At 44.2% G+C, this 13,145-nt stretch overlaps 1 protein-coding gene across 1 annotated transcript; it reads left to right on the top strand.

The window, feature by feature from the left end:
- The first annotated feature begins 4,020 nt into the window (after positions 1-4,020).
- Positions 4,021-12,699, top strand: LOC131196537 (NAD(P)(+)--arginine ADP-ribosyltransferase 2-like). The gene is made up of 4 exons (XM_058179392.1): positions 4,021-4,068; positions 9,579-9,655; positions 10,901-11,588; positions 12,041-12,699. Exons 2-4 carry the CDS (start codon positions 9,587-9,589, stop codon positions 12,046-12,048), a joined length of 765 nt encoding a protein of 254 aa, XP_058035375.1. The 5' UTR covers positions 4,021-4,068; positions 9,579-9,586; the 3' UTR covers positions 12,049-12,699.
- Positions 12,700-13,145: the final 446 nt, after the last annotated feature.

The raw sequence follows: 13,145 nt of genomic DNA, 5'->3' as shown, positions 1-13,145 counted from the left end.
TTGTTATTGGAAGTTTATTTTTTATGGTTTTGGGGGATATTAGTGGTACATAAAGTTTAATAATTCTTTTGACTTCAACAAGAAAATGTTATAATGGTCATCAGCAGTATTACAGCCAGAGAATAGAATTTGCCAATCAAGAGATGAGAATTCATTGTTTATGAGATCGTAGTTGGCTTTTTCAGACTAGACTAGACTAGACTAGACTAGACTAGACTAGACTAGACTAGACTAGACTAGAATAGAATAGAATAGAATAGAATAGAATAGAATAGAATAGAATAGAATAGAATAGAATATAATTTTTTATTGGCCAAGTGTGATTGGACACACAAGGAATTTGTCTTGGTGCATATGCTCTCAGTGTACATAAGAAAAGATCATTAAGAATTCTAAGGTAGAACACAAACAAACAATCAGGAAACAATCAATATAAATATAAATCTTAAGGATACAAGCAACAAAGTTACAGTCATACAGTCATAAGTGGAACAAGATGAGCGATGGCAACAATGAGAAGATTAATAGTAGTGCAGATTCAGTAAATAGCTTGAAAGTGTTGAGGGAATTATTTGTTTAGCAGAATGATGGCATTCGGGAAGAAACTGTTCTTGTGTATAGTTGTTCCGGTGCGCAGTGCTCTGTAGAATAGAATAGAATAGAATAGAATAGAATAGAATAGAATAGAATAGAATAGAATAGAATAGAATAGAATTTTTTATTGGCCAACTGTGATTGGACACACAAGGAATTTGTCTTGGTGCATATGCTCTTAGTCTACATAAAAGTGTCGTTTTGAGGGTAGCAGTTGAAACAGTTTATGTCTAGGATGGGGGGTGGTCTGTAAATATTTTCACAGCCCTCTTTTTGACTCATGCAGTATACAGGTCCTCAATGGAAGGCAGGTTGGTACCCATTGTTTTTTCTGCAATTCTAATTATCCTGTGAAGTCTATGTCTTTCTTGTTGGGTTGCAGAACCAAACCAGACAGTTATAGAGGTGCAAATGACAGACTCAATAATTCCTCTATAGAACTGGATCAGCAGCTCCTTGGACTGTTGAGCTTTCTGAGTTGGCACAGGAAGAACATTCTTTGTTTTGCTTTTTTTGATGATGTTTGTGATGTTAGCTGTCCATTTTAGATCTTGCGATATGGTAGAACCTAGAAATTTGAAGATTTCTACTGTTGATACTGTGTTGTCTAGTATTGTGAGAGGTGGATGTATGGAAGGGTTTCTCCTAAAGTCTACCACCATTTCTACAGTTTTGAGTGTGTTCAGTTCCAGATTGTTCCGGTCACACCACAAGGCTAGTCGTTCAACCTCCTGTCTGTATGCGGATTCATCATTGTCTCAAATGAGACCGATCACTGTTATATCATCTGCAAACTTCAGTAGTTTAACAGATGGATCATTGGAGATGCAGTCATTGGTATACAGAGGGAAGAGAAGTGGGGAGAGTACACAGCCTTGGGGGGCCCCTGTGCTAATTGTACAGGTATCTGATGTGATTCTGCTTAGCTTCACCTGCTGCTTCCTGTTTGTTAGGAAGCTTATGATCCACTTACAAGTCTGTTCAGGTACCTGTAGCTGGTTTAGCTTAGTTAGAAGAATGTCTGGAATGATGGTATTGAATGCTGAGCAATAGTCTACAAAGAGGACCCTTGCGTAGGTCTTTGGAGACTCAAGATGTTGTAGGATGTAGTGCAGAACCATATTAACAGCATCATCTGTTGATCTATTTGCTCAGTATGCAAATTGCAAGGGGTCTAACAGTGGATCTGTGATGGTTTTCATGTAGGAAAGCACTAGCCTTTCAAAGGTTTTCATGACTACAGATGTTAGAGCAACTGGTCTGTAGTCATTCAGTGTCTTGATGGTGGGCTTCTTCGGCACTGGGATGATGGTAGAGCATTTGAAGCAAGAAGGTTTAAAGTTATAACAGGGAATCTCATCATTATGATGATTTTTGTGAGGGCATAAGAATAGAATAGCCTATCATCTAGGGTCTTATCTATTGTTGCCAGTTTAGTATCATCTGCAAATTTGATGAGTTCCCCATCTATCCCCTCGTCCAAATCATTGATGAAGATGTTGAAGATACTGGCCTAAAACAGAGTCTTGTGGTTCCTCACTGCTTAGTTCCCTCCATGTGGATGTAGTTCCATTAAGGGCTACTTGTTGAGTACAATTTACAAATTGTAGCCAGTTACAAATCCATCTGGTGGTGATACCATCTATCCCACATTTTTCTAGCTTATCAAGAAGAAGGTTGTGGTCAGTATCCATTCTTCTATTGTAGGTATCTCTTCTTTCTTCCAGTATTGTCCAATCAACAGTCTTATTAATTTGGCTGAGATGGCTAAAATCTCAGCTTTTTTAAAAGACAATACGCAGGAAAGATATTTAATTGAATGGAAAAAATGGATTGATTATCTACAAAATAGATATCAGATTAAGAAATATCAGATTGCCTTTGAATAATTAGAAAGTTATTTTATGTAATGGGGAGGGGGTTGGGAGATGAAAAGCTTTGGATGTGGTTAATTGGATTGGAAGGGAAAATTTTATTCTATGTTTGGTTTATGTATAACAATACCTTGTGACTGACCCGGGAAGCCGGGGGGGGGGGAGGGAGGGGGGAAGGGGTTTTTTGGGAGGGAGGGGGGGAAAAAGGGGGAAAAATGTTTTTGTTTTTTAAAACTCTTTCAAAAAAAAAAAAAGAAGAAGGTTGTGGTCTACTTTGTCAAATGCCTTGCTGAAGTCTAAGTATATTATGTCCACAGTATTTCACTGGTCTACTTATTTAGTCATTGTGTCAAAGAATGAAATAAGATTAGCTTGATATGATCTGTTTTCAACAAACCCATGCTGACTTGTAGTTATTACTTTACTTGTTTCCAAGTATTGGCAGATCTGTGTTTTTACTTTCTTTCCCAGTATCTTCTCGGGTATTGACGTTAGGCTGATTGGTCTGTAGTTTACTGGGTCTCCTTCTCTCTCTCTCTCTCTTTTTTGAAGATGGGAACCCCATTGGCTCTTTTCCAGTTCCCCGGTGCTCCAGGATCTTTGAAAGATGAGCTCCGTTTTCACCGGCAGAGCGCTTGGGCCTCCATGGGTACCCCCAACATGAGTGATGTTGAGCTGACCACACCCAACACACCCACGTCCCATGGCTCCCCAGGGTCAAACACAACCCTGATGCGGCCTTCCATGAAATCGAGTTTGAGACCCCTGCTTTGGGCAGCGGTTCACTTCTACAATCTTTTGTTCTCTTCCTGGGTGTTGACCATTCGTGAGCAGGACAGATGAAAAAACTACTTGTGCACCTAACTCCTTGCCTGGCTGCTCATCTGTCATTTTTTGTGGCAATCGTCCCTACACATAGTAGTAGAAAAGGGTCATAATCTGTGGGTTTTATTATTATGGTTAGGTTGTCAAGCCACATCTTTGGTTTTCGCTCCAGAGAGGCAGTATGCCTGCCTCCCCCTCAGCCCAGGGGTTTCCCAACAGAATTGGAGAGATCCCACCAGAATTAATACCAATTAACAGAGTTGGAAGGGACCTTGTAGGTCATCTAGTCCAATCCCCGCCACCCTGCTGAAGCAGGAGACCTTACATCATTTCTGACAAATGGCAGTCCAATCTCTTCTTGAAAGCCTCCAGGGATGAAGCTCCTACAATTGCTTGCTTGTTTCCTCCATCTTCCTGCTGCTCCCCCAACATCTCCCCCCAAGTCACATCTCTTCTTGGACGGTGCCCCATCCTTCCCCAGATGGCATCACCCAGGTTGCCCTTCAACCATTGGCAGCCACTCAGCCAGGGAGGGGCCACCGAAACAACTCTTAGCAAGCCACTTCGCCTGAAGTGACCACAACCCTACAAGGGACTTATGCAACGTTCAACTCAACAACCCCACATCCTGGTAAGTTGATGAACTGGGTGGGGTGGGCAAAATGTACCAAGAAATGTCAGTTTCAGATCTGTTTTGTTTTTTTTTTAATTCTGCTTGGATTCAGCTGTTTCTATTGCTTTATCACGCCGTTGCAAACAGACCAGAGCCGCATAGGTGAGTTGGGTGCTGTAGAAATTTATAACTAAAATTGGGAAAGTAGCCCCCTTCCCTTTTCTCAAGGTGGGTGACAAAAAGTCAGAAATGGAGAGGAAGCAGAAACGGTCATGGCTGGAATTTGGGGTTCCCCAAGGCTTGTAGGAAGGCTGCTCCTGAGCTCAGGAAGGGAACTCATCAAGGAGAGAAGCAACCTGGAACTAAGGAGAAATTTTCCTGACAGAGAGAACAGTTAACCTGCGGAACTGCTGGCCACCAGAGGTTGTGGGTGCTCCATCACTGGAGGCTTTCAAGAAGAGCCTGGGCAGCCACCTGTCTGAAATGGGGTAGAGTCTCCTACTTCAGCAGCGGGTTGGAGTAGATGCACTCCAAGGTCCCTTCCAACTCTGTGATTCTGCAAGCATTTCCTGCTCGAGCAGGGGTTTAGACTAGATGCCCTCTGAGGTTCCTTCCGATTCTGTGATTCTGTCATTCTGTAAGGGTCTCCTGTTTGAGCAGAGTGTTGGACTAGATGCCCTCTGAGGTTCCTTCTGATTCTGTGATTCTCTGGCTCTGTAAGGGTCTCCTGCTTGAGAGGGTTGGACTAGATGTGCTCTGAGGTCCCTTCCAGCTCTGTCATTCTATAATTCTGTAAGGGTCTCCTGCTCGAGCAGGGGGTTGGACTAGAAGACCTCCAAGGTCCCTCTGAGCCTTCTATTCTAAATTTCCACAAACCCCTCTTCCTTCTCACCCTGATGATGTTCCCTAGTTGGGTCGGGAAACATCAGCAAGAAAACCACCCAGCTCAGAGAGCACCAAGGACCCCACAGTTCAACCCTGAGCTGCAACGCTTCCCCTTCCAAGATGGCCGGGGAAGCATCTGAGTTTTAGAATAGGATAGAGCAGAAAGGGCCCTTGGAGGTCCTCTAGTCCAGCCCCCTGCTCAAGCAGGAGAACCTGTACTATTGCAGATAAGTGACTGTCTAATCTCTTTCCTTCCCCAAGGAACACCAAGGATTTCTAAGGGGGACAGTGTCAAACCTTTAAGTATTTGTGGGGTAACCTTATGGATCCGACGTCCAAAGGTGTGGCCCAAGAGTAGATGTGAATATTCACTTTTTAAAAAAATTTCTGTCTAATTTTGCCTCCTGTTGGGCACTTCATTGATGCCCAACAGGAGGCACAAATATTTGCAACCGCTCCAGAGCTTATTAAACACCCCTCGTATCTTTTAACTCTTAGGACGTATCAATAATTATATCCATGCACTTTCCATCTGCTTTTATTAATTGGTTACTTAATACTAGGAGACAGGAATAATTCTGGGAGCTTCCTTAGAAGTTCCCAGGAACCCTATCCAATTTGTTAATCTCTAATCTTTTATTCAAATTTCTTTTCTAACCAATCATGAAAACGTTCCCATGTTTTAAAATACACCGATTCCTCTTTATCTTTTATTCTTAATGTTAATCTGAGAAACAAAAAGACAAAAAAGGAATAGAAACCCAGATGACACCTGAGTAAATGAAAAAGTGTCACTATACAAATGTACGTTAAGGATGACATATGCGTAACCAGCAAAATAGAAAAGAAATTGAAAGGATAATGTATGTAAATACAGAATCGGGGTTTCTCGAATACCATCTTGAAAATATATTGAATTGAAAATAAACACAACAACGGAGAGGGAATGGAGGGAGGAGTAGAGGGACAGAAAGGAAGAAGAGGGGAGGAAAGGAGAGAGAGGGATAGAAGGAAGGGAAAAGGAGAGGAAGAAAGGGAGGGGAAATAAAGAGTAGGAGAGATGGTTAGAAAGGGAGGAAGAGGGGAGGAGTGGGGGAAAAAGAGGGGAAGGAGAGAAGGGGAAGATGAGGAGGAAAGAAGAAAGTGGAAAAGGATAGAAGAAGGGAGGGAAGGGAAAGAGGGGAGAAGGAGAGGAAGTTGTTGTGAAATAAGGGAGATATGGAATGGTAGAAGAGCAACCCCGAGTAACTTTAAATTTTTAGGATGAAGAATGAATATGAAAGTCAAAAGATAATATGTATGATTAATAATAACTAAGAGATTGTACATTTATGTATGTTTATGAGAATTTTTTTAAAAAAAACTTAAAAAAGAAGAAGTTCCCAGGAAGAAAATGTGTGTGTGAGTGAACAGACTCCCAATTTTAGTACTGGGAGCCACTCTTAAGGATAACAGTTTGACTGTTGGGTACAGCGTAAATAAACTAAACGGGGAAATTTATCTGAAAATGAGTGTGATTGTCTCAAAGACGAAGAGAAGATGGGGTTTAGCTCAAGGGGCATTTTTACTCCATGGCTCACTTTCCTCCAAAGGAGTTGGAAGGGACCTTGGAGGTCTTGTAGTCCAACCCGCTCCTCAAGCAGGAGACCAGAGGTGGTATTCAGCCGGTTCGCACCGGTTCACATGAACTGTTGGCGGAAATTTGGCCAAGGTTGCCGAAATGGTAGTGATGGCCAGCTGGCCACGCCCCTGAACCGGTCCCCCAGTCGTCACTCGCTCACCCTGCCCGCCATGTTCGTCGCTGCCAAGGTCTTTGCGCACGTGCATCCCACTGCCTTGCAAGTCCAATGGGATGTGCACGCGTGAAGAACACAGCTGCGATGGGGGAAGCTTTTTCCGCGACCTCCAGTACTTTTCGGTGACCTGCGTCCAGCCGCTGCAGCCACAAAGCGGCTCTCAAAGAGGCAGCGGGTGGGAAGTTTCTTTGCCAGCCACTTTCCAGAAGTGGCGGCTGGCTGGGGGCTGCCAAAAACTCTGGTCAGTTTGCCTTCTGGGCTCTGAATCGGATGCCGTGTAAGGTTAGCAGCCCAAACAAAGAGGTGGTCGTCGGGGAGGAAGTGGGGCTACGGCCGGGGCTGCTAAAGGAGGGGAAACAGGGCCGACTGGCAAAGGGAGGGCAGGGGTAGAGAGGTGGAAATTCCAAAAATTTTCCTACCTTTTCCTGTGGGCGTGGCTAGGTGAGGGGATCATGTGACTGAATGGGCATGGGTGTGAGTGACATCAAGTTGGCCATGCCCAGTCACATGCCCCCCCATACCTAGCCACACCCACTGAACTAGTAGCAAAAAAATTTGAAACCCATCACTGCAGGAGACCCTATACCATTCTAGACAAAGGGTTGACCAGTCTCTTCTTGAAAATCTCCACTGTTGGAGCACCTACAACTTCTAGTGGCAAGCTGTTCCACTGGTCCTCACTATTAGGAAGTTTCTTCTCAATTCCAAGTTGCTCCTCTCCTTGATGAGTTTCCATCCATTCCTGTTGTGGTCTGTCAGCAGCCTACGGAGCTGGCAACGGAGTTGGACAGCGATGAGGCTGAAGTGGGGCCAGGGCCATCGGGAAGTGAGGTGCGGACTCCAGAGCCTCCAGAGACTGATAGTAGTTAGGCAGAGGAACAGGAGGAGCCTGTTCCTAATGCACGCATGAGAAGAGCTGCCAGAAGGCAAGAGCAGCTCAAGCAGAGAGGACAACTTGGGAGTAAGGCCAAGAGATGATTGGCCCCTCCCATAAGGCTTAAAACAGACCAGGCACAGGTGTTTCAGCTTGCCAGAAAATGACGTTGTAGCTGCTTCCTCTGCTTGTATGTCTTTGTTTTTGTGGCTTCTGGACATTTGCCAGGAAGGGCCTTTGACAGTTTGCTTAATTGGACTAAGGTTTGTGAGATAACTGAGGAATTTGTGCTGGGAGTCATTTGTTTTACTTTGAGTTGAAGGACGCTGGGAATGAAGTAATTCCCAGCTGTTCGAATAAAGTTTGTTTTTCCATGGACTAAGTTTATTACTACTTACTTGGGCCTGGGTCACAACAATTCCTTCCTGTCCTGCCTTGAGGTATTTTGGAGAATAGGTCTTTTCTTTGTAGGAGCACCTCAAATACTCGAAGGCTACTATCCTGTCCCCCCCAGTCCTTCTTCTCTCTGGATTGGCCAAACCCAAATCCTGCAACTGTTCTTCATAATGTTTTAGTCTCCAAGTCTTTAATTATCTTAGCTGCTCTTCTCTGAACTTTTTCCAAAGTCCCAACATTGTTTTTTTTTGTAATGTGGGGACCAAAACTGGATGCCTGTATTCCAGCTGTGGCCATACTAAGGTTTTATAAAGCAGTATTAATACTTCACATGATCTTGATTCTATGTCTTTGTTTATACAACCCAGGATTGTATTAGCTTTTTTGGCTAATATTCTGGCTCATATTCTAATGATTGTCCACTAGAACACCAAGGTCCCTCTCACAGTTACTGGTTTTGACCAGGTCTCACCTAATCTGTACTTGTCCCTTGGTTTTTCCTGCCCAAGTGTAAAAATCTTGCTTTTCTCCACATTACATTTCACATTGTTGGAGAGCGCCTGTTGTTCAAGTCTGTCAAGATCTTTTTGGATCCTGAGGTTGTCGTCTGGGGCGTTGGCTATTCCTGCCACTTCAGTGTCATCTGCAGATTTGATGAGTTCCCCTTCTATTCCCTCATCTGAGTCCTTAATGAAGATATTGAAGAGTCCTGGGTCTAAGATGGAATCTTGTGGTACTTCACCTTTCCTTCCCTCCATGTAGTACCATGTAGTACTCCATGTAGTACTCCATGTAGTACCATTAAGGACGACTCGTTGAGTACGGTTTGTCAGCCATTTACAAATCCACTGATGGTGATGCTGTCTATCCCTGTCTTTTCTAGCTTACCAAGAAGTAGGTTGTGGTCTACTTTGTCAAATGACTTGCTGAAGTTTAAATTATCTCCACAGTATTTCACTGGTCCATTAATTTTATCAAAGAATGAAATAAGATTGATGTGACCTGTGTTGGCTTCTAATACAAGTAGATTGTGGTCTACTCTGTCGAATGCCTTACTGAAGTCTTAGTATACTACATCCATGGCATTTCACTGGTCCACTAATTTACTCACTGTCAAAGAATGAAATAAGATTGGTTTCTCATGATCTGTTTTCAACAAACCCATGCTGGCTTCTAGTTATAACTAGGGAGGGAAGAAGAGAGTAGGTTTGTAGAGGAGGAGGTGGTGATGGTGGTGGAGAGAGGGTTTCTCAGTGCACTCTGAGCTAGGTTGCTTTGTTGAAGATGTTTCATGACCCAACATAGGAACATTTTCAATGCGAGAAGGGAGTTGGGTTTGTGGAAAGGGAGGGAGGAAGGAGGAGGAAGCCAACAACAATGGGGCCTTGTTGTTCTCTGAGCTTGGCGGTTTTCTTGCAGATGTTTCATGACCCAACTAGGGAACATCATCAGTGCTAAAAGTGAGTTGGGTTGTGGAGATGAGGAAAAGGAGGAGGAGGATGGCCCTCCCCTTTCTTCTAGCACTGATGCTGTTCCCCAGTTGGGTGATGAAACATCTGCAAGGAAACCACCCAGCTCAGAGCGCCCCAAGGACACTCATTTCTACCCTGAGCTTCAAAGATTCTCCTTTATTGGTAGAACTTAAACTGATCAATGTTTTATTAAGATCCTGGGTGGGTTTCATATGCCACAGTGGTTCCTTCTTGCTTTTCTTTTCTCAGGAGTTGCCATGAAGACGCCAATCATCCAGATGGCCCTGGCCTTGTGCCTGATCGGATTCTTCACAGGACCTTTGCAGGTAAAAGTGTTTTAAACGTGTTTTTCCCGAAGGCCATCACTCTGCTAAACAAATAATCCCCTCAACACTGTCAAACTATTCACTAAATCTGCACTACTATTAATCTTCTCATCGTTCCCATCACCAATCTCTTTCCACTTATGACTGTATGACTATAACTTGTTGCTGGCAATCCTTATGATTTATATTGATATATTGACCATCAATTGTGTTGTAAATGTTGTACCTTGATGAACGTATCTTTTCTTTTATGTACACTGAGAGCATATGCACCAAGACAAATTCCTTGTGTGTCCAATCACACTTGGCCAATAAAAATTCTATTCTATTCTATTCTATTATAAATGGGGAGGGATTGCTGGACAGACAGGCCACAGTCCCCCCCCCATCTCCCTGCTTTGCAAAAAAAGCCATTTCCCGCTATTAAGATCTTAGTTGTGTTGAAAAAAAGGAGAGGTGGTGAAGAAGAAAATCTCCCACATGGGCCATTGTGAGGCCATCTAAACTAGGCCGAGGCCAGGGAGTGGGGGGGTCCCTCCAGAACCATGGAGACCAAAAAGTCTTGAGGCCTTCTTCCTTTTTGTCATTGTCCCAAAGGTGCTTTTTCAAAAGATCGGTTTTGTTTTTCCTTGAATATGTCTTGCTTCTCATCCAAGCTGTTCTGACTGAACAGCGGGTGATGGAAGGATTTATAATCCTTGCAATCATCTGATCATTGCTATCTTTTAGAGAGTGGATGAGGCCCCTTGGAGGTCACCCGAGTATTAAAAACAGGTGTGGAGCCTTCTTGGAACTGCAGAAAGTACCAGGAGATAGGTGTGTGGTATTCTTCCCCCTCTGTTAAGTTGCGGCTGTTTAATCTTAAAGGAGATGGCCTCTTTGACCCCTCCTCTGAACCAATGGTCCTCTCTGTCCAGAATGTGGACTTTGCTCACTTCAAAAGAGTGATTTTTGTCTTTCAAATGCAGATGGACTGCTGAATCTTGTCCTGATTGGTTTCTTCTCCTATGTTGTGCCATGTGTTTGTGAAGTGATTGTTTTGTTTCTCCACTGTACAGCTCTGTACATGTCTCACTACATTGTACTACATTGTACATCACACTGCTTCTCTGTTGTAAGTTCAGAACCCAATATTTATCACAAAAGGGGACATTTTCATGGACAGGACCAATGGTCAAGCCTATCAAGACCTTGGGCTCTTTTCTCTCCTTCATGTCCTTCCACATTTTCTCTTTTCTCGGGCAGGTCTTGTCTCTCCAAAAGATTCCGCTCGACATGGCCAAGAATTCTGTGGATGACCAGTACCTTGGCTGCAACCCCATGAGAGAGCTGAAGCTGCAGCAGCCAGGATATCTTCCCATACCCCAAGAATATAGGGCAACCTGGGAAAAGGCCCAATGGCACTGGGCCAAACTTAGCCAAACCATCGGCTACTTAAATCCAGTCTATGGCACTGCAGTTGTGGCTTACACAATGGCTAGCAGCCTGTACAGTGATTTCAACTGGGCGGTACACAAAGCCGGGAAATCCCAATACTCATACAACCAATTTGCCTTCAAGGACTTCCACTTCCTCCTCACGAAGGTAGTAAAAGCCAGGAAGATTCCGGGCAAGTGCTACAATGTCTTCCGCGGGGTAAAAGGCATTCGTTTCAACGTCCGCTTCAGACAGATTGTCCGCTTCGGGCAGTTTGCTTCCACATCTCTGGTCAAAGATGTGGCCCAAAAATTTGGCGAGGATACCTTCTTCTCCATCAAGACCTGCCACGGAGTGCCCATTCACGACCTCTCATACTACCCATCCGAAATGGAAGTTCTTATCCCGCCCTATGAGAAGTTCGTCGTGATCTACCACGGGAAGGGCCATAAGGGGGTTACCATCCAATTGGAATCCCGAGGCGTGTACAGTCACATCAACTGTGAAGTCCTGCAAGGTAATTGAGGTGTTACTGCCGCTTTATACGGCCTTGGTAAGCACCACATGTGGACTACGGCAGGGGTGTCAAACTCCAGGCCCAGGAGCCGGATCTGGCCCACAGGGTGATTAGATCTGGCCTTCTCCTCCTCTGATTCGGCTGCAGGAGGGACCAGCGGCTGACAGGCTGCTATTCTGTCTCAGTGATGGTCCAGTTTTGTTTTGTTTTTACTTGCCTTCCTTTCCTCTCTCTTGGTGGGTCTGAGAGTCCTTTGTGCAACCATACTGGGGGTTTTCTCGTTTTTTTTTCTTTTTTGCTGGTATTGAACAAAACCATTCAGATCACGGACAAGGCACCTTGGAAAACGACAAAAATAAAAGATGAATACATAAATAATAGGACTCAATCTTTCACTTGCTGCCATGTTAACCTCTCTGCCTTTCACCCTCTTTTTGTCTCCACATGTGCAGGTCACTAATCTCCTATGGGGAGGCCGTTCCTCCTGTGGGGTCTCCTTCTGACCTGGAGCACCCTTGGCCATCTAGGAAGAGAGCATCCCCAGGAAGGAGAAACGCGCGACGTGCAAAATATCTTTGAAAAGTGCCTCTTTTTTTGGTCCTCCTGATAAGATTTCAGGCAGCTCAAAAAAGGCAACGACAGCTAGTCCTCGGCTTACAACCATTCGGTTAGTGATCGTTCAAACTTTCAATGGCTCTGAAAAATGTGACTTGGACCGTTTTTCAGTTTCACACCCTTTGCAGCATGCCCGGAGTCACGTGATCAAAATTCAAATACTTGACAACTGACTTATAGTTATGACGGTCGTGGTGTCCCAGGGTCACGTGATCCCCTTTTCCAATCTTCTGACAAGCCAGATTCACTTAACAACCATGTTACTCATTTAAGAACCGCAGGGATTCCCTTAACAAATGCGGCAAGAAAGGTTGTAAAATGGGGAGGGGGTCTCACTCCACATGTGTCACATTGAACAATAGAAATTTTGGGCTCCATGATGGTCATAAGTTGAGGACTACCTGTATTCGGGGAGGGTAAAGTCTTTCTCTAGGGTGTAGAAATCAAGGCTTGGGTATAGGTGATTTGGGATGATTGTATCAGAAACCAATCAATAAAATAATTTGGTGTGCAATGAAAGCTTTGTTTTATTACATGGGAGAATAGAAACACACACACTGTCAGGCTGCCTCTGATTATATCTAGGAAAGAATATACCTTGACTTCATTTGCAAATAAAGAAAAGTACTTTTACTAGATACATCTTGACTGCAGCAGTATAAAGTTGGATCTGAGACAAAATATGGCTAACATTCCATATCCCCCCATTTGTCCCTCCTCTCCCCAGGAAGTCAGGCTGGTCTGGTCCAATGCAAGCTCCTTCTGGCCCCCCCCCCTCTTCTTCCGCCGGTCTCTAGCTGTTAATCATCTCAGGAATGCAGTCTCTGTTGAAAAAGCCTGGCGCTCTAACATTCAGCCGTTAATCACCCCTCCCCTTCTGTTATGTCAGCCGACACTCTTAAAGGGGCCTCTTCCCTTACCCTGTATAGGGCAGTGATACAT

This window comes from Ahaetulla prasina, chromosome 4, assembly GCF_028640845.1.
Source record: "Ahaetulla prasina isolate Xishuangbanna chromosome 4, ASM2864084v1, whole genome shotgun sequence".
In the NCBI taxonomy this organism is placed as follows: domain Eukaryota; kingdom Metazoa; phylum Chordata; class Lepidosauria; order Squamata; family Colubridae; genus Ahaetulla; species Ahaetulla prasina.
This window is presented reverse-complemented; position numbering and strand designations above follow the sequence as displayed.

Bases quoted from the DNA above. Each gene is read 5' to 3' on its own strand.
- LOC131196537 (XM_058179392.1), top strand. From the start codon at position 9,587: ATGAAGACGCCAATCATCCAGATGGCCCTGGCCTTGTGCCTGATCGGA. The intron at 9,656-10,900 runs GTAAAAGTGTTT...TTTCTCGGGCAG, and splicing joins TCTTCACAGGACCTTTGCAG to GTCTTGTCTCTCCAAAAGAT.